The sequence below is a fragment of the Protobothrops mucrosquamatus genome, unplaced genomic scaffold (assembly GCF_001527695.2).
Source record: "Protobothrops mucrosquamatus isolate PMUCROS unplaced genomic scaffold, P.Mucros_1.0 scaffold395, whole genome shotgun sequence".
Classification (NCBI taxonomy): Eukaryota; Metazoa; Chordata; class Lepidosauria; order Squamata; family Viperidae; genus Protobothrops; species Protobothrops mucrosquamatus.
The window spans coordinates 216,957-242,473 of NW_015386726.1; the positions used below are offsets into that span (position 1 = coordinate 216,957).

At 43.6% G+C, this 25,517-nt stretch overlaps 1 protein-coding gene across 1 annotated transcript in view; it reads left to right on the forward strand.

Moving 5' to 3' along the window:
- Positions 1-484: 484 nt before the first annotated feature.
- The window catches only part of LOC107287504 (zinc finger protein 208-like), a 29,801-nt gene continuing 4,768 nt past the window's right edge, over positions 485-25,517 (forward strand). The window contains exons 1-4 of the mRNA XM_029284154.1: positions 485-493; positions 1,392-3,577; positions 14,587-16,517; positions 16,554-16,712. Of these exons, the coding sequence (XP_029139987.1) occupies positions 485-493; positions 1,392-3,577; positions 14,587-16,517; positions 16,554-16,712 (4,285 nt within the window). The remainder of the gene's footprint in view (positions 494-1,391; positions 3,578-14,586; positions 16,518-16,553; positions 16,713-25,517) is intronic.

Sequence of the window (25,517 nt, forward strand, 5' to 3'; positions counted from 1 at the left end):
TTTATACTGTTTGGATTTGCGGATGAAAGGAGATCTCGGAAATTCTATCGAGTCTGCTCACGGGGATTCTTCTTGGTTCAGGGTCCTGTGTCCTTCGAGGAGGTGGCCGTCCATTTCAGTGGCGAAGAGTGGTCGCTGCTGGATCCCAGCCAGAAAGCCCTGCATCGAGAAGTCATGTTGGAAATGTTTGCGATGGTGGTCTCTTTAGGTAAGGGTTCCTCTGGAGGAAAACTAAGTCAGAGCAAGGTGTCACTAGACACTTTAGTGACAACCTTACTGCGCTCATAGTCCTCTAAGTAGCACAATTTCATTGAGAAGAAAGATCAGTGGGGTGTCCAGTCATTCTGGCAAGGGTTGACATTCGGTCTTGTGGTCATCCTGGGCTCTGTCATCACTGCAGAGCAGAAGATGTTGAGGGAGAGGATGTTTTTGCCTATTGCAGTTGTCCTAATCAGGAACAAATTTTGTCTTGCTTCATGTTGCAATGACATACGTTGTCTTATTGAATGTAAGATAGGTGCATCATATGTGAGGCAATATGTGTGCCATGTCTTGACGTCAAGATCTGTTCTTGCTTTAAATTTTTAACTGCCAAGAATGAGGGTTAGATCAGCAGCCACGCTAGTCTTTTAAGTTAATAATTAATATTCATGCTATCATTTCCCCCGTTTCTTTCTCCGCAGATGCCCAGTAATAGATAAATCTATGCATTGAGACAGCAAATTGTACGTTGTGGATTATTCTAATTCATTTTTCTTCCCCCTCAAGCATTGGATGCGCAGAAGAAGGAAAATCACCAAGAGCCAAATTTAGTGCCATTGCAAATAATCAAAATGGAAATACCAGAAGAGGCACCTACAAATAAACGTGAGAGGAGGAAACATGAAGAGAAGCACACCTGGAGAGAAAAATCAGTTCTTGAATGTGTGGAAATGGATCGCTTCATGTCTCAAGGTGACTCCAAAGAAAATATGGGGAAATATCAAAGTAGAAAAAGATTCAAAGCAAACCCCAATTTTAGTAACCAGTGCAAAACTGGAAAGAGCTTCAGCAGTAATAAACTTACTCCCCATATAATGACCCAGGCAAGGGAGAAGCCCTACAGAGGTGTGGACTGGGGAAAAAGCGTTGGGTGGAGAGGTAATCTAACTTCCCATAAAAGAATACAGTCAGGAGGAAAGCCCTATAAGTGCATGGTCTGTGGGGAAAGATTCAGTTCAAATACTTCCTTTACTTTCCATAAAAGGATCCACACCAGAGAAAACCTCTATGAGTGCCTAGAGTGTGCAAAGACCTTCAGGAACAGTGAGTGTCTCAAATTCCACAACATGATGCATACAGGCAGAAAACCTTATAAATGTGTGGACCGTGGTAAAAGGTTCAGTGTGAAGAGTTCCTTTACTTCCCATAGAAGGATTCATACTGGAGAAAAACCCTTTAAATGCATGGAGTGTGGGAAGAGCTTCAGCACTAGTAGTTACCTGATATGCCATAGAAGGATCCATTCAGGGGAAAAACCCTATAAATGTGTAGACTGTGGAAAAACCTTCAGGACGAACGCTGCTTTTACTAAGCATAAATTGATCCATACGGGAGAGAAACCCTTTAAATGCATGGAGTGTGGGAAGAGCTTTAGGCAAAGTGGTGTCCTTGCTTCCCATAAAAGGATCCATACGGGAGAGAAACCGTATAAATGCATGGAGTGTGGAAAGAGCTTCCGTGTAAAGTGTTCTCTTACTTCTCATAAATGGATCCACACAGGAGAAAAACCCTTTAAATGCCTACAGTGTGGGAAGAGCTTCAGCACTAGTAGTTACCTGATATGCCATAGAAGGATCCATTCAGGGGAAAACCCGTATAAATGTGTAGACTGTGGAAAAAGCTTCAGGACGAGCACTGCTTTTACTACGCATAAATTGATCCATGCGGGAGAGAAACCCTTTAAATGCATGGAGTGTGGGAAGAGCTTTAGGCAAAGTGGTGACCTGGCTTCCCATAAAAGGATCCATACGGGAGAGAAACCCCATAAATGCATAGAGTGCGGGAAGAGCTTTAGGCAAAGTGGTGCCCTTGCTTCCCATAAAAGGATCCATACGGGAGAGAAACCCCATAAATGCATAGAGTGCGGGAAGAGCTTTAGGCAAAGGGGTGACCTTGCTTCCCATAAAAGGATCCATACGGGAGAGAAACCCCATAAATGCATAGAGTGCGGGAAGAGCTTTAGGCAAAGTGGTGGCCTTGCTTCCCATAAAAGGATCCATACGGGAGAGAAACCCCATAAATGCATAGAGTGCGGGAAGAGCTTTAGGCAACGTGGTGACCTTGCTTCCCATAAAAGGATACATACGGGAGAGAAACCCTATAAGTGTATTGAATGTGGAGAGTGCTACAGAAATAGTGATCAACTGACCTCCCACAAAAGGATCCATTCAGGTGAAAAACTTTATAAATGCACGGAGTGTGGAAAACCTTTCAGGACATGCAGTTCCCTCGCTTACCATAAATGGACACATACTGGAGAAAAACCGTATAAATGCCTGGAGTGTGGAAAGAGCTTCAGTGGAAAGAGTTCTCTTACTTCTCATAAACGGTTACACACAGGAGAAAACCCCTATAAATGCATGGAGTGTGAAAAGAGCTTCAAAACCAGCAGTCACCTGACCTACCATAAAAGGATCCATACGGGAGAGAAACCCCATAAATGCATAGAGTGCGGGAAGAGCTTTAGGCAAAGTGGTGGCCTTGCTTCCCATAAAAGGATCCATAAGGGAGAGAAACCCTATAAGTGTATTGAATGTGGAGAGTGCTACAGAAATAGTGATCAACTGACCTCCCACAAAACGATCCATTCAGGTGAAAAACTTTATAAATGCACGGAGTGTGGAAAATCTTTCAGTACATGCAGTTCCCTCGCTCACCATAAATGGACACATACTGGAGAAAAACCGTATAAATGCCTGGAGTGTGGGAAGAGCTTCAGTGTAAAGAGTTCTCTTACTTCTCATAAACGGTTACACACAGGAGAAAACCCCTATAAATGCATGGAGTGTAAAAAGAGCTTCAAAACCAGCAGTCACCTGACCTACCATAAAAGAATCCATACGGGAGAGAAACCTTATACATGCCTGGAATGTGGAAAGAGCTTCCCTATAAAGACTTCTCTGACTTCTCATGAAAGGATCCACACAGGAGAGAAACCCTATAAATGTCTAGAGTGTGGAAAGAAGTTCAATGTAAAGAGTTCTCTTACCTCTCATGAAAGGATCCACACAGGAGAGAAACCCTATAAATGTCTACAGTGTGGGAAGAGCTTCACCCAAAGCAGTCAACTTACTTTCCATCACAGGATCCATACTGGGGAAAAACCTTATAAATGCACAGACTGTGGAAAGACCTTTGCTGGCAGTGGCTATCTGACTTACCATAAAAGAACCCACACCGGGCAGAAACCCTATAAATGCTTGGAATGTGGAAAAAGCTTCTGTGATAACCGCACCCTTACTTCCCATAACAGGATCCACATGGGAGAGAAATTGTATGTATGCAATGAATGTGGGAAGAGTTTGAGTTCAAGCAGGTCCCTTACGTACCACATTAGTTCCCACACACGGAAGAAATTGCATCAGTGCACAGAATGTGGGAAGAGCTTCAGATTAAAAAGACACCTTACTTCCCATAAGAGCATCCACACAGGGGAGAAATAGAAATGTTTGCAATGCGGAAAGAGTTTTGGTGAAAACAGGATGTTTCTCAAGAAAGAATCCACAGAGGGCAGAAAAATATCCTGTGTAAAGCAATCAAATTATTATTTTCATATCAGGGATACATACAGGATGAGAGAGCAGGGCAGGGGTAGGCAACCTTGCTCTTTTATGACTCGAAGACTTCAACTCCCAGAATTCCTGAGCCAGCCACGCTGAGGGGAAAGGGATTCTGGGAGTTGAAGTCCACAAGTCATAAAAGAGCCAAGGTTGCCTATCCCTGCTTTAGGGCAAAACATTAATCTGTGGGCGGTTTCCCAGTATTGGTCATGGCCTATTGGCCGCTGGTCTACCTGAGTGGCTGGCCATTGTGTGTGAGTGCACGCACAGCCCCACTCACGCGAGCATTGTGAAAGTCGGCGTTTGTGGTCACGCTCACACAAGCCTTGTCACGAGCTTCGCAGGTATTTGCCGCACCAGTTACACAAGTGTCACCACAAGCATCGCAGGCATTTGGTACCCCACTTTCATGAATGTCATCTCGGGCACTCACAACCGCACTCAGAAAAGCAGTGTTCATCCCCCCCCCCACAAAACCATCCCTTTCCCCCCTTCCCCTGCTCCCGAAACTCTGCTTTAGGGACTGAAGTGTCCTTAATTTGCATAAAAGGATCCACTGTGACGTGAAACCATTTAAAAATATGGAGTGTAAAAAGAATAACATTTGTGTAAAAGTGTGGAGAACAGTCTTCCTTTTTTCAGAGGATTGCCATAGGAGCAGTGAATAAATGTATTTGGATTTTGGAAAGCTGCCTGGATAGAGTTATTAATTCCAGAGGTATTACCCATTTGATTAATTTTCTCAAGAAAACCTGTAAAACAATTGCTCCTCTTATTACTCCAAAATCTCTGCTTGGTCAAGCTGCTTTATTTAGGCAGAAGCAACATCTGAAGTGAGTCTGAGATCAGCCTCCAGGCTTTGTGAAGCTCTAGTGTATGCAAGCCAAAGAAGGGAAAGTGTGTCTCTGTGTGTTCATTTTTGTTCCAATTGGGTTAAAAATACTGGCTTTCTTTAAACATAGTTGTCAGCTTTGCAAATGAGCCTGGCTGCAGCCATTTCCCCCCTCATTTGAAGTTGCCACATGGAATGGAGGAAGGGGGGGCTTGTCCAGATGTTTTGCTAGTCAAAACAATCAGATGTCCCATGGGAATCAAGGTCATCTATTGCTCCCGCAATTGGGGATTGGGCATACTATAAGAAAGCCCGCCAAACTATTCTATTGGGAAATGTAGTTGATTGCATAGTACTGGGGTGGGAACTTTAACTTTGTAATAATGTAACTTTTTGGAGGGAACTTTAGTCTTCGTTTCACTTTTGACCATGCAGATACTCTGTAACAATAAACATATTTTTTGAGGAAATTGCAGGACTCGGAGTTCTGCTTTATTACTCTTTGTCTGTTCGAACCATGACAGTAGCAAGGTATTAAGCTTTTTTCTTCATATACTGTATGGGTACAAGTTTGGTTTACAAGTGAAAATGTCTCTCAAATGTTTATATGTACAGTCCAGTCTGGTGCAAAATTGCATTAACCCAGCTGAAAGTGACTTTATAAATGGCTTCATTGATCCAACAATGTACTATATGAGCAATGTTTTTTAAAGACTTAAATTGCTTGATTTAAATTATTCATTGTTTAGGTTCTCAGATTAATCTGTACTGTATTTTCTATTTCTCAAGGTTTTTACATGTCACTTTAGTGCCTCCATTTCATTTTGTGGTGCCAAGTTGATCAGAAAGGTCAAACGTACTTGACGCAGTAGGGGACCGTAGCATTGCTATGGTTTTGGAGAAAACAGTTACTAGCATGAATGTGACTTTGTGCTTTTTATTTTAATACTTTTCTCATGCCTGGAATGTGCAAAGAGCTTCAGTGAGAACCGTGCACTTACTTCCCATAATAGGACCCACATGGGAAATTGTATGTATGCAATGAATGTGGGAAGAGTCCGAGAATAGAGTTCTGACTTCCAGAGGTATTATCTAGTGAAAGGTAAGGTCCCGCTCAAGAAAATCTGTTAAACAATTGACCCTCTCATTACTCCAAAACTTCTGCTTGGTCAAGCTGCTTTATTTAGGTAGAAGCAACATCTAAAGTGAGTCTGGGATCAGCCTCCAGGCTTTGTGAAGAGCTGGTGTATGCAAGCAAAGCAACGGGAAGTGTATGTGTGTATATTCATTTTAGCTCTAATTGTGTTGAAAATACTGGCCATTAATCATGTAGCAAGGAATTTTAAGGTTTTTTTTCTTCATATATTGTATATGTACAAGTTTGGCTTACAAGTAAAAATGTCTCCCAAATGTTTATATGTACAGTTCAGTCTGGTGCAAAAGTGCATTAACCCGTCTAAAAGGGACTTTATAAATGGTTTTATTTATCCAACAGTGTACCATATGAGCAATGTTTTTTTTTTAAAAAAAGGATTTAAATTGCTTGATTTAAATCATTAATTGTTCAGTTTCTCAGATTAAAGTAATCGTACCATATTTTCTATTTCTCATGATATTCAAATGTCACTTTAGTGCCTCTTTCATTTTGTGATGCCAAATTGATCAGAAATGTCAATCATACTTGACACATTATGGGACTGTAGCATTTCTATGGTTTTGGAGAATACTGTTACTAGCAGGAATGTGACTTTGCGCTTTTTAACTTAATATAGCTTTTAAAAAACGTATTTCCTGATTATTAACAACCTTTCTAATTTTGAAAGGTTAATAAATTATTGGAAACAGTTGTGGCACAATGTAAATGATGCCCTACTCAATACACGTTGAACAAAGGCCACACTTGGAACACTGCATCCAGTTTTGGTCACCATGATGTAAAAAACATGTTGAGATTCTAGAAAGAGTACAGAGTAGAGCAACAAAGATGATTAGGGGACTGGAGGCTAACACGTATAAGGAATAGTTGCTGGAATTGGGTATGTCTAATTTAATGAACAGAAGGACGAGGGGGGACGTGATAACAGTGTTCCAATATCTCAGGGGCTGCCACAAAGAAGAGGGAGTAAAGCTATTTTCCAAAACGTCTGAAGGCAGGACAATAAGCAAGAGATGGAATCTAATCAAGGAGAGAAGCAGCCTAGAACTAAGGAGAAACTTCCTGACAGTTAGAACAATTAACCAGTGGAACAACCCGACTCCAGAAGCGGTGAATGTTCCAACACTGGAAGTTTTGAAGAAAAGGCTGGACAGCCATTTGTCCGAAATTGTATAGGATTTCCTGCCTGAGCAGGGGGTTGGACTAGATGACCTCCAAGGTCCCTTCCAACTTTATCATCATCATCATTATTATGATGTAGAGGAACTTGGGGGATGGTGTGTGTGTAATAAAAAGTTAGAAAGTGGTAGGAGGTGGAATGAGTTTAGATCTGACTCAGTTTCACGTTGCACAATGATGCATAGACAACCATGGAATGAGAAAAGCATTAACAAGGTAGATTTATCTATGAAAAGAAGCAAGCAACGAGAGAAATTGTAGCCTATAAAATGTGGGAACATTCCTCATTCTAAAATCTTGGCCTTTTTTTTTAGAATTTTCCTAATTATGTAATTTTACATCTGTGGAGATAATCCATGCAGCATTGATAGTGCTTCAGCCAAGTATATCTTCTTCCCTTATGTCAGAGGACCTAAAGGGGAATCAGACAATTGAAACCCTTTTGCAGCTTTCTAGTCTGAATGTACATTTGGCCTTTGAGTGGCAGACAAAGATTTGTGGTTCAAGGAGTGGGGTGTGTATGTCTGGGTATTAAGTGGGAAGACATTTATCTTCCCATTCTATACAATTAAATAATATATTAATTGTATACATTAATTCAAAGTATTCTCCAGCCAGCAATTCCACCTTCCCTTTGAAAAGAAAGTCCTGTAAGAGATACCATTATTATTTTGAAGGGTTTTTGGGGGCGAATGGAAGCCAAGGCCTTGAAGGGGATCATGTCCTGGGATCTGGGGATCCTCCCAGTCTTCTCGCCTCAGCCTTGGGGTCACCCTGAGGGATTCACCTGAGGCAGGGCGATTCCCATCAGAGAAAGTGCTTAATTGAGGGGGGGCAATTGTGGTACTTCTTTTGGGTTGTTGTTTTTTTAATCCCGCCTGCGTAAATCAGGGACACTTTAAAGTGTTTGGATGTGATGGCACACACCCCCCGCCGAGATTTGAGGGGGCTAGAGGGGGCCCATGAGAGAGAAGAGAGGGAGGCCTAATTAGACTGAAAGGAGTCAGGTCCATCCTTGGGAGCCCCAGACCCTCAATGGTGGTGCTTCCCTAAGGGGACCACTTTCCCCTCCCCCCCAGCCAGCAAAGAGGTTCCTCCCACCCGTCCAAGGACTGCCTTTTCCTGCTTGCCTGGGAGCGGTGTGGTCAGAAGGGGAGGGGTCCTGCAACATCCTGCACCGCCCTCAGCGTTTTCCCCAACGTCTCTCCGGAGGGGTCACAATCCTTTTTTCCCCCCCCGACCTCAGCATCAATGGGGCTTACCCCCAAACGTGGCCCTGCTCCTTTATGAGTTGGGGGGCTGCCTGAATCGGATACATTTCAATGCCTTTGAACATAATGGGCCCAAGAGTCACGAGGAGGCTGGAAAAAGATTCTGGACGGACCCTTGAGGCAGAGGAGGGGCCCAGAAGGAGGCCTAATCCAGAGTCCGACCAAGAAAGAGAACTCGAGGCCGTCTCTGAGGCGCCCCGAAGAAGCCCGATGGCGGCGCTTCCCTCATAGCCGCGTCTCTCTTTCTCTCAACGGTCTTTCCCGCCTGAGGGAATCGCATTGGGAGGGGCGTGCCCAGAAGGGGGAGGGGTTTTTTTGCAACCTCTCGCCGTGCAGCCATCTCCCCAACATCTCTCCGGGGGGTCCCAGTCCTCTTGAGGGGGATGCTGTGTGGGGGTGGAGAGGGCCCCTGAAGGAGAGGAGGGGTCTATAAGGAGGCCTCATCCAGAGTCCGACGGAGAGAAAGAAGTCGAGACCGTCTGTGAAGAGCCCCGAAGAAGCCCGAAGGCGTCTCTTCCCTCAGATCCGCGGCTCTTTCTCACAACGGCTTTTCCCGCCTCGCCGCCTGAGGGAATCGCACCGGGAGGGGCGTGGCCAGAAGGGAGGCGGGGGGAAGGGAGGAGCCGTGCAAGGTCCCGTCTCCCTTGCCCTGCAGCCTTTCCCCCAACGCCTCTTCTCGAGGTCCCAGCCCCCCTTCTTCCTCTTCTGGGGGAGTGTCTCCTTCCTCCCTTCCCTTCCAGGGATCCTTGCTAGCTGACCCACCAGCAGCAACAGGGGGGCCCCAGCAGAGCCCATGGAGGCTTCCCACAAGCCTCCTCCAAAGAGAGAAGGGGAGAAGTGGAATAGGGAGGGGGTGTGTGTCTTGACAGGGATTCTTAGAGTTGGCCTGCCAAGAATACGTTGCGCCAATGGGAATCCTCCCTTCTGTTGAGTCATCTGTCTCCGGGCAGAATGTCTCGTGATTTCTCCCTATTGGAGAAAGCCTGTGGAGCCCCAGAGGTGCCTTTTTTTCAGGAGGCAGCTGGACTTTCTTTGAAGAAAAGCTTCTTCAGCTCTGACTGGATGGTGAGGAGTAGTCAGAGCTGAAGAAGCTTCTTGGATGAGAAGCGAAACGTCTTTAAAGGAAAAAAGAAGAAGAAAGGCCAGTTGCCTCTTGGAAAAGCGCCTTTGGGTCAAACCATAGTTGGATGACTGGAAGTCTCCATAAGCCTTTGGAGCAGAAACTGAAGAACCGGGACTGGGGGGCGGGGAGTCTTACCCACATTATGTGCAGCCACAGCTGGAGGGGACCTTGGAACTGGGGTGATTCTGATTCTTATATTATTTCTGTCTTCTAGGCAGTGGCTGTCCTTTTCCCCTCCGCATTTTTCTCACACCCCTTAATTACATTATTACAAATTATATCAATACTGAAGCTCGATTGATCCATGACTGAGTCTGCATTCCCATTTCTTGGGAAAATATCAGCAGGCGTCAAGCTCTCAAAATATACCAAAAGCAGCACCAGGTGTCAAGTTCTGCCAGAACGTTTGTTTGCTTGTTTGTGTGTGTGTGTGAGAGAGAGAGACAGAGAGACACATACACACATAGTCACAGAGAGGGGGGGAGATGGAGGGAGAGAAAGGGAAAGGGAGGGAGACGGAGGGAAGAACAGAAAGAGCAAAAGAGGGAGAGATAGACAGACAGACAGAAGGAGAGAGAGAGAGAGAAGGAGAGAGAGGCGGAGGAAGACGGAATGGAAAAGAAAGGGAGAAAAGTAGAGGAAGCCAGTGCGGCAGGGACGTGTGGAATAGAGAATCGATCGGCTCCCAAAAGGACAGAACCGGCATCCCCTCCGGGTGACTTTCTGCAAATCGCCATTAGCGCAAGGACAAAGGGAGGCCTATTATCTCCCCATGGCATTTACCGGAAGCTAAATGGCAGAGCTCGTCCTCCAAGGCGGATCCGGCGCCGAATAGAGGTTGGGCTTGATAGCCTCCAAGTCTGCTCCCACGGCCGTGATTTCACCGCAGCTCCCAGCAGGCGGCGCTCTCTGGGCTGCAGACTGAATGTATGCCACAGCGCATGCTCGACTCCGTCTGCGTGGTCGGGAGACTGCCGCCTGTGAGTTCTTCCCCGGGAATCTGGGGGAGGGGGGTGGGCAAGGGGGGGTCCCGCGACTCAGATCCTCCACAGGGGAGGGGAAACATATTCCGAATCCCGATGCTTGGAGGGAGCGGGGAATCCACCCCATAACTGCTCCAGGCTGTGCATGCACGAGATCCAACAACGGGGGAGGGGACAAAGTTGAGTCGGGGGAGGGGAGAGGAAGCTTAAAGGGACCACTTGCTCAAGTCTCCTTCAGGTTCTGCTTCCAAGACGGGAAGGATCTCCGGAGAGCCAGCGGAGACCAGTTGCCGGACGGTGCCAGTGGCTGAGAGGTTCCTGGTGAGCGTGGCAGAGGAGAAGAAGCAGGAATAGAATGAAAGGGACCTTGGAGGTCTTCTAGTCCGACCCCCTGCTCAGGAAGGGCCCCAGGTCAGAGATGCTTCTTTTGGGAATTATGAAGGGATCTTTCTGTGCCTCAATTCTTAAATATCTTCTTGAGAGAGTTTTGGGTGATTGATAATGCAAGTAGATAATTTAGAGAACCTCATTAAAGTAATTGTTCTGGCGTTCTTCCAAAGAGTATCTCATTTGGAGCAATTCTCCCATTGGCCTCATCCATCCCCAACGATGGACACGAGGGTTTAGCAACCTTGTGGAGAGAACATAAAATCCAGATCCTCTCATGTCCCATCCTCTTCAGCCCTCTCCTTTGCTTTTATTTCAGGTTCTGAGGTCCTTCCAGGAATGGGGACTAATTGGGTGGATCCCACAAATCTTTCTCATGATCTGTCTTTCAGAGGGATCCCCAAGGAGAAAAGTCAACGTCAGGAAACCTCACTAGGTAAGGGAAGACCGTTCCGCTAGATTGGAGATTTTCTGGAAAGAGTCTCGTGATCGTTAATTCTCTTTGTCTTCTCATGTCTTGGTCATTGGATTTAGTAAAAGGTGACCCAATAAAAAAGCTATAACTCCCTCTTCAAGCTAGAAGACCTAAGGCGCACAAAGGAATTCCCATCCTTAAGAGCCACCCTATGGTTTCCCTTTTGCAGAAGACCCACTTTTCTAGGGACCACCTTGAGTTGTAGTCTGGCTCCTCCATCATGAAAGATTTATCTTTGTTCTCAAAGATGCGGAAGACAGCAACCTGTTTTTTGGCCTTCCTCAAGAGATAATTTCAACTCAATTCCTACACAGATCCCTGCTGGACCATTTCCAACTCCAGCTGTCCTTGCAGGCATGTTCCTGGGTTGCTAGAATTTCACAAATTGCTCTTCCATGATGGTTTTAAGCTGCAGGGAATTGGGGGGAGGGAGAGAATTTGTAGTGATTGAGCAAATGCTTTGGTTGCCAAGAATGTACTTCCATATGTTGTTCCAGAAGGTCAAGAGAACAATCAAATTGAGGTTTGTTCTTCAATGTGTGGTGGGTTTGGTCTTCTCCTTTTGTTCTTGGCTCCCACGATGGAGCCTATGAAAGGCCACCGAAGGCAGAGTGTAGAAGAAACCAATGGAGATTTCCTGGGCAGGACAGGAAGAAATCTTCAGTTGTGCCTTCAAGCTAGAAAAGATGAAGTTGCAGCCTTTCCTATTTCCATCCTGTCTCTCTCTCCTTCCTAGTGGATGAAATGGAGTCGCCGTTAACTGAATCATCTCCATCTATTAGTGGTGCTGAAAGAGCTGCAGGATTCCCAACTCAGGTAGGAAGGAATAGATCAGCAACTAATATGGGGGAGCAGTAGGGAACCTCTAGTTTCCTTTGGGGACTCAACATACGATATTGCTATTCCTAAGCAAAACACAAGAAAATTAGAAATCTAAATCAATGAGCAGTCAAACCAAGCCTACCTCTCAACATTTAAGATTTAAAAATGTATGGAATTCCTTAGTGGTTATATCATTCTGGTTTCACAAAATGCCACCTGGCAGTTCATGTTGTCTATCCCAAGAAAAGCAGACAGGAGACGCGAATAATTAGGCTAAGTCTACTTTACTTAAGTATTATGTTGTTTTCGTATCTTTGGGGAAAGGGATAAAAACAGGAGGAGCAGAAACTGCTTTGTGTATCATCTGCATCTTGATGGCCAGAAGTGCCTTCCTTGTATTTTCATGAATGTTCATGAGTGAAAGCAAGGCTGATCCTTCAAAGAACCACAACGACGATTTGGTTACCATGTCAGGCAGAAATCCCACAGAATCTCTTGCAAACATCATGAAATGGTGAAACCATCGGTAGATGATGCGTCTGACGCACACTCTGCCATTTGATCAAGGCAGGTTGATGACAGTGAAGGTCAGCAGAGTCAGTCATGCCCTAATTAGCTGTCAGCCGAAGGCTTTGAATTCTGCCAATTTTAGCCGGTAATGTTTTGAGTCCAGCTAGGGCAGTAATGGCGAACCTTTTAGAGACCGAGTGCCCAAACTGCAACCCAAAACCCACTTATGCATCGTCGGGTGCCGGATGGGTGTGGCCCATTGGCTGGGCGTACCCATTGGCTGGGCGTGGCTGCAGTTCAATCAATTCCAACTTTGCAAGATTTTTTTTGGAAGTTGAAATTGACTGATTGATTGAACTTTTTTTTTTTTGCATATGGCGACGGAGGCCTAAAGCGAAAAGGTTTTATAAAACCCAGCTGAAGGCTTAGGACTGGGGCGATGGTGCGCGTGCCCATAGAGAGGGCTCTGAGTGCCGCCTCTGGCACCCGTGCGATAGGTTTGCCACCACTGAGCTAGGGAAATGTCCAATGAGGAATTTTCCCTTTGTGCTTTTAGTATTTGTGGATGAAAGGAGCTCTCGCAAATTCTATCGAGTCTGCTCACAGGGATTCTTCCTTGTTCAGGGTCGTGTGTCCTTTGAGGAGGTGGCCGTCCATTTCAGTGGCGAAGAGTGGTCGCTGCTGGATCCCAGTGAGAAAGCCCTGCATCGAGAAGTCATGTTGGAAATGTCAGGGATGGTGGACTCTTTAGGTAAGGGTTCCTCTGGAGGAAAATTATGTCAGACCAAGGGGTCACTAGACATTTGAGTCCGCGAGGAGAAGGGCGGGATATAAATTTAAATATAAATAAATAAAATAAATAAATACGTATCTTGTTAAAAATGATTTCATCTCTTATTTTGTCCTCTTACATTAATTCCAGTCCGCTTTCATGGTCTTCTAAGTAGCACAATTTCATTGAGAAGAAAGAGATCAGTGGGGTGATCAGTCATTCTGACAAGGGTTGACATTCGGTCTTGTGGTCATCCTGGGCCCTGTGTCATCACTGCAGGGCTATTGGGAGAGGATGTTTTTGCCTATTGCAGTTGTCCTAATCGGGAACAAATTTTGTCTTGCTTCATGTTGCAATGACATATCTTGATTGTAACTTAGGTGCATCATATGTGAGATAATTTGTGTGCCACATCCTGACGTCAAGACCTGTTCTTGCTTTAAATTTTTAACTGCCAAGAATGAGGGTTAGATCAGGAGCCATGCTAGTCTTTTAAGTTAATAACTAATATTCATGCTGTCATTTCCCCCGTTGCTTTCTCTGCAGATGCCCAGTAATAGATAAATCTATGCATTGGGACAGAAAACTGTACGTTGTGTATTATTCTAATTCATTTTTCTTCCCCCCCCCAAGCATTAGATGCGCAGAAGAAAAATCACCAAGAACCAAATTCAACGCAATTGCAAATCGTCCAAACTGAAATACCTGAAGAGACACCTACAAATCAACGGGAAAGGAGGAAACATGAAAAGAAGAACACTTGGAGACAAAAATCTATTCTTGAACATGTGGAAATCGATTGCTTGCTGACGAAAGGTGACTCCAGAGAAAATAAGGGGAAATGTCAAAGTAGAAAAAGATTCAAAGCAAACCCCAATTTTAGTAACCAGTGCAAAACTGGAAAGAGCTTCAGCAGTAATAAACTTACTCCTCATAAAATGACCCAGTCAACAGAGGAACCCTACAGAGGTGTGGACTGGGGGAAAAGCTTTGGGTGGAGAGGTAATCTAACTTCCCATAAAAGAATAAAGTCAGGGGGAAAGCCCTATACGTGCATGGTGTGTGGGAAAAGATTCAGTTCAAACAGTTCCTTTACTTCTCATAAAGGAATCCACACCAGAGAAAAACCCTATCAAAGCCTAGAGTCTGCAAAGAGCTTAAAAAAAAAGGAGTGTCTCAAATCCCACAAAAGAATGCATACAGGCAGAAAACCTTATAACTGTGTGGACTGTGGTAAAAGGTTCAGTGTGAAGAGTTCCTTTACTTCCCATAGAAGGATCCATACTGGAGAAAAACCCTTTAAATGCCTACAGTGTGGGAAGAGCTTCAGCACTAGTAGTTACCTGATATGCCATAGAAGGATCCATTCAGGGGGAAAACCCTATAAATGTGTAGACTGTGGAAAAACCTTCAGGATGAACAGTTCGTTTACTAACCATAAATTGATCCATGCGGGAGAGAAGCCCTTTAAATGCATAGAGTGTGGGAAGAGCTTTAGGCAAAGTGGTGTCCTTGCTTCCCATAAAAGGATCCATACGGGAGAGAAACCGTATAAATGCATGGAGTGTGGAAAGAGCTTCCGTGTAAAGTATTCTCTTACTTCTCATAAACGGATCCACACAGGAGAAAAACCCTTTAAATGCCTACAGTGTGGGAAGAGCTTCACCACTAGTAGTTACCTGATATGCCATAGAAGGATCCATTCAGGGGAAAAACCCTATAAATGTGTAGACTGTGGAAAAGCCTTCAGGACGAGCACTGCTTTTACTACTCATAAATTGATTCATACGGGAGAGAAACCCTTTAAATGCATGGAGTGTGGGAAGAGCTTTAGCCAAAGTGGTGTCCTTGCTTCCCATAAAAGGATCCATACGGGAGAGAAACCGTATAAATGCATGGAGTGTGGAAAGAGCTTCTGTGTAAAGTATTCTCTTACTTCTCATAAACGGATCCACACAGGAGAAAAACCCTTTAAATGCCTACAGTGTGGGAAGAGCTTCAGCACTAGTAGTTACCTGATATGCCATAGAAGGATCCATTCAGGGGAAAAACCCTATAAATGTGTAGACTGTGGAAAAACCTTCAGGACGAGCACTGCTTTTACTACGCATAAATTGATTCATACGGGAGAGAAACCCTTTAAATGCATGGAGTGTGGGAAGAGCTTTAGCCAAAGTGGTGACCTTTCTTCCCATACAAGGATCCATACGGGAGAGAAACCCTATAAATGCCTTGTGTGTGGAAAGAGCTTTCGTGAAAAGAGTTCTCTTACTAGTCATAGACGGGTCCACACAGGAGAAAAACCCTTCCAATGCATAGAATGTGGGAAGAGCTTCAGGAAAAGCTCTTCGCTTGCTTTTCATAAACGGGTCCACACAGGAGAAAAACCCTTTAAATGCCTGGAGTGTGGAAAGAGTTACAAAAACAGCAGTTACCTGAACCTCCATAAACGGATCCACACGGGAGAGAAACCCTATAAATGCATGGAGTGTGGAAAGAGCTTCGCTATAAAGACTTCTCTTACTTCTCATGAAATGATCCACACTGGAGAGAAACCTTACAAATGCATGAAGTGTAGAAAGAGGTTCCGGACCAGAGATTGTCTGAAATCCCACAAAAGGATCCATACAGGGGAAAAACCTTATAAATGTGTGGACTGTGATAAAAGCTTCAGTGTGAAGAGTTCCTTTACTTCCCATAGCAGGATCCATACGGGAGAAAAACCCTATAAATGCATAGAGTGTGGGAAGAGCTTTAGCCAAAGTAGTAGCCTTTGTTCCCATAAAAGTATTCATACGGGAGAGAAACCCTATAAGTGTATTGAGTGTGGAGAGAGCTACAGAACTAGTAATCAACTGACTTCCCACAAAAGAATCCATTCAGGCCAAAAACCTTATAAATGCACGAAATGCGGAAAACCCTTCAGGTCACACAGTTCCCTTGCTTCCCATAAACGGATCCATACAGGAGAGAAACCCTATAAATGCGTGGAGTGTGGGAAAAGCTTCAGTGTAAAGAGTTCGCTTACTTCTCATTTACGGGTCCACACAGGAGAAAAACCCTATAAATGCATAGACTGTGGGAAGGGCTTCACGCAAAGCTCTGCCCTTGCTACCCATAAACGAATCCACACAGGAGAAAAACCGTATAAATGCATGGAGTGTGGAAAAAGCTTCAAAAGCAGCAGTCACCTGAACTGCCATAAACGGATCCACACGGGAGNTCAACTTACTTTCCATCACAGGATCCATACTGGGGAAAAACCTTATAAATGCACAGACTGTGGAAAGACCTTTGCTGGCAGTGGCTATCTGACTTACCATAAAAGGACCCACACCGGAGAGAAACCCTATAAATGCTTGGAATGTGGAAAAAGCTTCTGTGATAACCGCACCCTTACTTCCCATAACAGGATCCACACGGGAGAGAAATTGTATGTATGCAATGAATGTGGGAAGAGTTTGAGTTCAAGCAGGTCCCTTACGTACCACATTAGTTCCCACACACGGAAGAAATTGCATCAGTGCACAGAATGTGGGAAGAGCTTCAGATTAAAAAGACACCTTACTTCCCATAAGAGGATCCACACAGGGGAGAAATAGAAATGTTTGCAATGCGGAAAGAGTTTTGGTGAAAACAGGATGTTTCTCAAGAAAGAATCCACAGAGGGCAGAAAAATATCCTGTGTAAAGCAATCAAATTATTATTTTCATATCAGGGATACATACAAGATGAGAGAGATCCCTTTAGGGCAGGGGTAGGCAACCTTGTTCTTTTATGACTCGGGGACTTCAACTCCCATAATTCCTGAGCCAGCCATGCTGAGGGGAAAGGAATTCTGGGAGTTGAAGTCCACGAGTCATAAAAGAGCCAAGGTTGCCTACCCCTGGTTTAGGGCAAGTGATCCTAATCTGTGGGCTGTTTCCCACTATCGGTCATGGCATATTGGCCGCTGGTCTACCTGAGTGGCTGGCCATTTTGTATGCGTGTGTGACTGTGCACGCACAGCCCCACTCACGCGAGCATTGTGAAAGTTGGCGTTTGTGGTCACGCTTGCACAAGCCTTGTCACGAGCTTTGCAGGTATTTGCCGCAACAGTCGCACAAGTGTCACCACAGGCATCGCAGGCATTTGGTACCCCTCTTTAATGAATGTCATCTCGGGCACTTACAACCGCACTCAGAAAAGCAGTGTTCATCCCCCCCACAAAACCATCCCTTTCCCCCCTTCCCCTGCTCCCGAAACTCTGCTTTAGGGACTGAAGTGTCCTTAATTTGCATAAAAGGATCCACTGTGACGTGAAACCATTTAAAAATATGGAGTGTAAAAAGAATAACATTTGTGTAAAAGTGTGGAGAACAGTCTTCCTTCTTTCAGAGGATTGCCATAGGAGCAGTGTATAAATGTATTTGGATTTTGGAAAACTGCCAGAATAGAGTTATTAATTCCAGAGGTATTAACCAATTGATTAATTTTCTCAAGAAAACCTGTTAAACAATTGCTCCTCTTATTACTCCAAAACCTCTGCTTGGTCAAGCTGCTTTATTTAGGCAGAAGCAACATCTGAAGTGAGTCTGAGATCAGCCTCCAGGCTTTGTGAAGCTCTAGTGTATGCAAGCCAAAGAAGGGAAAGTGTGTCTCTGTGTGTTCATTTTTGTTCCAATTGGGTTAAAAATACTGGCTTTCTTTAAACATATAGTTGTCAGCTTTGCAAATGAGCCTGGCTGCAGCCATTTCCCCCCTCATTTGAAGTTGCCACATGGAATGGAGGAAGGGGGGGCTTGTCCAGGTGTTTTGCTAGTCAAAACAATCAGATGTCCCATGGGAATCAAGGTCATCTATTGCTCCCACAATTGGGGATTGGGCGTAGTATAAGAAAGCCCGCCAAACTATTCTATTGGGAAATGTAGTTGATTGCATAGTACTGGGGTGGGAACTTTAACTTTGTAATAATGTAACTTTTTGGAGGGAACTTTAGTCTTGGTTTCACTTTTGACCATGCAGATACTCTGTAACAATAAACATATTTTTTGAGGAAATTGCACTACTCGGAGTTCTGCTTTATTACTCTTTGTCTGTTCGAACCATGACAGTAGCAAGGTATTAAGCTTTTTTCTTCATATACTGTACAAGTTTGGTTTACAAGTGAAAATGTCTCTCAAATGTTTATATGTACAGTCCAGTCTGGTGCAAAATTGCATTAACCCAGCTGAAAGTGACTTTATAAATGGCTTCATTGATCCAACAATGTACTATATGAGCAATGTTTTTTAAAGACTTAAATTGCTTGATTTAAATTATTCATTGTTTAGGTTCTCAGATTAATCTGTACTGTATTTTCTATTTCTCAAGGTTTTTACATGTCACTTTAGTGCCTCCACTTCATTTTGTGGTGCCAAGTTGATCAGAAAGGTCAAACGTACTTGACGCAGTAGGGGACCGTAGCATTGCTATGGTTTTGGAGAAAACTGTTACTAGCATGAATGTGACTTTCTGCTTTTTATTTTAATACAGCTTTTCTAAAAATGTGTTTCCTAATTATTAACAACCTTCCTAATTTTAAAAGGCTAATACATTATTGGAAGTAATTGTGGCCCTGAGGGAGAGGAGGGGCCCAGAAGGAGGCCTCATACAGAGTCTGACCAAGAAAAAGAAGTTGAGGCCATCTCTGAGGAGCACCGAAGAAGCCCCATGGTGCCTCTTCCCTCAGAGCTGCGTCTCTCTTTCTCTCAATGGCCTTTCCCGCCTTTTCCTATCTACTGGAGGGAATTGCACTGGGAGGGGTGTAGCCAGAAGGGAGATGGGGGAGGGTAGGACCCTTGCAAAATTCCTTCTCCCTTGCCCTGACGCCTTTCCCCCAATGCCTCTCATGGGGGTCCCAGCCCCCCTCTTCCCCTTCCAGGGACCCTCACCAGCTGACCCACCAGCAGCAACAGAGGGACCCCAGCAGAGCCCATGGAAGCTTCCTGAAAGCCCCCTCCCAAGAGAAGTAGGGGAGAGGTGGAATTGGGAGGGGGGGTCTTGACAGGAATGCTTTGGAGTTGGCTTGCCAGGAATATGTTGCGCCAATGGGAATCCTCCCTTCTGTTGAGTCATCTGTCTCTGGGCGGAATCTCTCGTGATTTCTCCCTGTTGGAGAAAGCCTTTGGAGCCGCAAAGGTGCCTTTTTTTCAAGAGGCAACTGGACTTTCTTTGAAGAAAAGCTTCTTCAGCTCTGACTGAATGGTGGGGAGTAGTCAGAGATGAAGAAGCTTCTTGGATGAGAAGCAAAACGTCTTCAAAGGAAAAAAAAAAACCCAGAAAGTCCTTTGGAGCAGAAACTGAGGAACCAGGACTGAGGGGGTGGTCTTACCCATATTATGTGCAGCTACAGCTGGAAGGGATCTTGGAACTGGGTGATTCTAATTCTTATATTATTTCTGTCTTCTAGGCAGTGGCTGTCCTTTTCCCCTTCGCATTTTTCTCACGCTCCTCAATTACATATTTATTACAAACTAGCTGTACCCGGCCACCCGTTGCTGTGGCTCAGTGTGGTTAAATGGAAAAGAAACAAAAGAGAAAGCGCACGTTTGTAATATGTTTAATTTTACGTCCAACAGATGGCGCTGTTTTTCAAAGAAAGCATGTTTTTACCTGTCACAGGTGTGACATCTATATAATAGTAGGTATATAAAAACACGCACGTATTCGAATGCAACGTTATGTCAAAATTTCACAGCAATTAGTGAAGAACTTTCGGAGATTTAAGATTTTGAACAAACGAACATTTATATTTTTATTTATATAGATTATATAAATACTGAAGCTCCATTGCTCCATGACTGAGTCTGCATTCTCATTTCTTAGGGAAATATTGATGCATCTCCTGGGATTTATGTATGGATAGATAAAAAATAATCTGTCACTTCAGGCAGGCTTTTATGGGATGTTTGGAGGATGGAAACGGGGATCACCCCTCCTAGCTCCTTCTGTCAATGCTGCAAATACTGTATATTCTTGCTTTGACAATATGCAGAACTGTCTGGTATTTTTATAGTTAAACCAGGCAACAGGGAAAAAGAGAGGAGAATAAGGATAGCCCGGGAAAAAGAAACCGGAAGTAAATCACATCTTCCAAGTTGATTGGAAGATGTGAACCATGACCCCAAAATAAGGGGGGGGGGAATGATTAGAATGTATATGCGTAACGGAAGAGAAGCCAGACCTAAGCATTTCCACCATGCTGTACTGACGTCTCTGTAACCTTAATAAATGCTTTTAGGAAAAAATATGCCTGAAAGTCCTTTTAAGTGTTTTGTTAATCAGACACATGACATCTTCATTGGTCTGGAAGATGAAAGAGGAGAAAACGAAAAGGATGTGGTCCTTGCAACTGATCACAGTTTTAAAGAGGGAAACAGCAACAGGCATCAAGCTCTCAAAATATATCAAAAGCACCACAAGATGTCACGTTCTCCCAGAGGTTGTGTGTGTGTGTTTGTGTGTGTGTGAGAGAGAGGGGGGGGAGAGAGGGAGGGAAAGAGAATGGGAGAGAGTTAGGGAGAGAAAGAGAGAGGAAGAGAGAACGAGTGGGACAGAGAGGAAGAGAGAGAGAGGCAGACAGACAGGAGGGAGGGAGAGAGGGAGGGAGGGAAAGAGAAAGAAAGAGAGAAAAAAGTGAGAGGAAGAGGGAGAGACCAAGAGAGAAAGCTAGTGGGAAAGAGAGGCCAAGAGAGAGACAGACAGAATCAAGATCACGTGAAGTATTAATACCACTTTACAATGCCTTGGTAAGGCCACACTTGGAATACTGCATCCAGTTTTGATCACCACGACGTAAAAAAGATGTTGAGACTCTAGAAAGAGTGCAGAGAAGAGCAACAAAGATGATTAGGGGACTGGAGGCTAAAGCATATTATAAGGAAAGGCTGCTGGAATTGGGTATGTCTAGTTTAATGAAAAGAAGGACGAGGGGTGACATGTCAGCAGTGTTCCAATATCTCAGGGGCAGCCACAAAGAAGAGGGAGTCAAGCTATTTTTCAAGGCGCCTGAAGGCAGGACAAGAAGCAACGGATGGAAACTAATCAAGGAGAGAAACAACCTAGAACTAAGGAGAAACTTCCTGACAGTTAGAACAATTAAACCAGTGGAACAACCTGACTCCAGAAGCGGTGAATGCTCCAACACTGGAGGTTTTGAAGAAGAGACTGGACAGCCATTTGTCCGAAACTGTATAGGATTTCCTGCCTGAGCAGGGGGTTGGACTAGATTGACCTCCAAGGTCCCTTCCAACTTTTTATTATTATTATTATTATTATTATTATTATTATTATTATTATTATTATTATTATTATTATTATTATTATTATTATTATTATTATTATTATTATACAAAGAGAGAGAGAGTTACAGAGAGAGGAAGCGAGAAAGGGAGAGGGAGAGCAAGAGGGAGAGGGAGTGGGAGAGAGAGGCTAAGCGAGACAGACAGACAGACGGACGGAGGGAGAGAAAGGGAAAGAGAGAGAGAGAGAGAGAGAGACGGAGAGGGAGGGAAAGAGAAAGGGAGAGGAAGAGAGCGCGAGAGGAAGTGGATGGAGAGAATCGATCGGCTCCCAAAAGGACGGAATCCGTATCCTCTCCGGGTGACTTTCTGCAAGGGAGGCCTATCATCTCCCCATGGCATTTACTGGATGCTAAATGGCAGAGCTCGTCCTCCAGGGCAGAACCGGCGCCGATCAAAGGGTTGGGCTGGATAGGCTCCAAGGATGCGCCCATGGCCGTGATTTCATCGTAGCTCCCAGCAGGCGGCGCTCTCTGGGCTGCAGACTGACTGTACGCCACTGCGCATGCTCGATTCCTTCTGCGTGGTCGGGAGACTGCCGCCTGTGAGTTCCTCCCGGGGAATCTGGGGACGGGGGGAGGGCAAGGGGGGATCCCGCGACTCAGATCCTCCCCAGGGTAGGGGAAACAGACTCCGGATCCCGAGGCTTGGAGGGAAAGGGGAATCCACCCCATAACTGCTCCGAGCTGTGCATGCAGAAGATCAAAAAAATGGGGAGGGGAAGAGAGTTGAGAGGGGGGGAGGGGAGAGGGAGCCTAAAGGGACCACTTGCTCACGTCTCCTTCAGATTCAGCTTCCAAGACGGGAAGGATCTTCGGAGAGGCAGCGGAGACCAGTTGCCCGATGGTGCCAGCGGCTGAAAGGTTCCTGGCGAGCGTGGCAGAGGAGAAAAAGCAGGAATAGAATGAAAGGGACCTTGGAGGTCTTCTAGTCCGACCCCCTGCTCAGGAAGGGCCCCAGGTCAGAGATGCTTCCTTTGGGAAATATGAAGGGATCTTCATGTGCTTGAATTCTTAAATACCTTCCTGAGAGAGTTTTGGGTGATTGATAATGCAAGTAGATAATTTAGAGAACCTCATTAAAGAAATTGTCCTTGCCGGGAAACTCAAAGACAGGCAAGCCCTTCAACAACATGGTGGTCCTATTTGCAAATTCAAACAAGATATGAAAAAGACATAAAAATAATGGGATTTTACAAAGAGCTGACTCCACTTGATAAAATACTTTTAAAAACAGATGAACATTTGATTAAGAAGCTTTATAAATACTTATTAAATTGGAAGATGGAAGAAGAACAAGTAAAAGAGACAATGATAGTATGGGCAAAGACCTTTGGATATTCTATAGAATTAGAAGACTGGCAAAAACTGGGATAAAAATATCAAACTTACTAAAGCAGTAATATACAAAGAAAACTTATATAAAATGTTTTATAGATGGCATATGACACCAGTTCGCTTAGCGAAAATGTTTAAAAATTTATCGGATACATGTTGGAAATGTAAGCAAAAACCCAGTACTTACTGTATTATCATGCCTGGTGGACATGTTCTGTTGCAAAAAAATATTGGTCTAAGATTCATAGAAAATGAATTTTCTAGAAAAGATGATGAAAATCCAGATAGAATTTAAATCGGAACTGTTCTTGTTAGGTATATATATTAAGACCTAACTATGGCAAAGAAAATAATTATTTAATATTACATGTATTAACAGCTGCAAGAATAGTATTTGTCCAGTTTTGGAAAAATGAAAACCTACCATCAGACCAGATTATAATTTTGAAAATCCTAGATTGTGCAGAAATGGATAGATTAACGTTAGAGATGAAGGAGAAAGAAGATTCAATCTTTTATAAAACCTGGGGAAAATTTTATCAGTGGGTTGAAACACGTTAGAATAAGAAGAGATTTTAGAGTTTCATTATATTAAGTATTAAGGTTGATGATTGGAAATAGTTGTTATGCTATCAACTATGTTAATTATTTAAAGGAATATTAGTGTTTTACCAAATGTCAGTTGTAACTATACCGAATTATTCTTATAAATGTCTAGTATTATATAAACAATAATACTTAATATGAAGACCCGGCCGACACCTTGTTCGCTGAATTACATATTTACTGTAGTCATCCACACCCTGTCCCTTTTATTCCGTTTTTCCTGTACCCGCACCGACCCCACCTTTTCCCTACCCATATAAAATCTAATAAAATATATTTTTTTAAAAAAAGAAATTGTCCTTGCACTTCCAAAGAGTATCTCATTTGGAGCAATTCTCCCATTGGCCTCCATCCATCTTTACAAATGGACAGGAGGGTTTAGCCACCTTGTGGAAAGAACATAAAATCCAGATCCTCTTGTGTCCTGACCTCTTCAGCCCTCTCCTTTGCTTCTATTTCAGGTTCTAAGGTCCTTCCAGGAATGGGGACTAATTGGGTGGACCCCACAAATCTTTCTCGTGATCTGTCTTTCAGAGGGATCCCCAAGGAGAAAAGTCAACGTCAGGAAACCTCACTAGGTAAGGGAAGACCATTCCGCTAGATTGGAGATTTTCTAGAAAGATTCTCATTATCCTTAATTCTCTGTGTCTTTGTCACTGTATTGAGTAGAAGGTGACAAAATAAGAAAGCAAGAACTCCCTCTTCAAGCTAAAAGACTTAATACGCACAAAGGAATTCCCTCTGTGATGAGAGATTTCTCTTTGTTCTCAATGATGCAGAAGAGAGCAACCTGTTTTTTGGCCTTCCTTAAGAGATAATTTTGACTAAATTTCTACACAGATTCCTGCTGGACCATTTCTAACACCACCTGTCCTTGCAGGTATGTTCCTAGATTGCTAGAATTTCACGAATTGCTCTTCCATGATGGTTTCAAGCTGCAGGAAAGAATTTGCAGTGATTGAGCAAATGCTTTGGTTGCCAAGAATGTACTTCCTTTTTTTTTTTTTTCCCAAAGAAGTTTTATTATTTTCCATCATAAAAAAAAACAATCACAAGCATAATAAACACAATAACAAGTAACCCCCCCCCCGGACTTCCCAAACCTAATCCCAGGATAATATTCATATATAAGTAAACAAATACTAGTATCTCTAACTCCACAAAGTATCTTAATCTACATGAAAAGATAAAAAAAAATAAAATTTAAAACCCTAAGTTATATTCTATCACTCTATGCTTCTTTTGAATATAAACAATCCATCTTCTCCATATTGATAAAAATTGTTCATTTGAATGATTCTTCAAATAAGCCGAAATCTTTGCCATTTCAGCAAGATACGAAACTTTCAATCTCCAGTCTTCCATTGTGGGCAGAATTGGACTCTTCCAATTTTGGGCTATCAACAAGCGGGCAGCAGTTAAACAATAGAACATCAAATTTATTTCTTTTGCATCTAGATCTTGCACAATACCTAAAAGAAACAACTGTGGAAGAAAAATGATCCTTTTCTTAAAAATTTGCTGTAGGTTCCACCACAATTGTATCCAAAAGGCCTTAATAACCTTACAAGTCCACCACATATGAAAAAAAGTTGCATCTGGATGTCCACACCTCCAACACTTGGATTCATAATTCACATAAATACGAGACATAGTTGAAGGATCCAAGTGCCATCTATAAAACATTTTATAAAAATTCTCTCGTAAATTTTGAGCTTGTGTAAACTTCACATTTCTCACCCAGATTAACTCCCAAGTATCCATAGGTATTGTTTCTCCTATATTTTGAGCCCATTTAATCATACAATCTTTAACTAATTCAGTTTCTGAGTCCAGTTCTAATAAAACATTATATATCCTTTTAATATGTCCTTTAGCACCATCTCTTACTTGCTTCAAAAAATTCCCATCTTCCATAACAA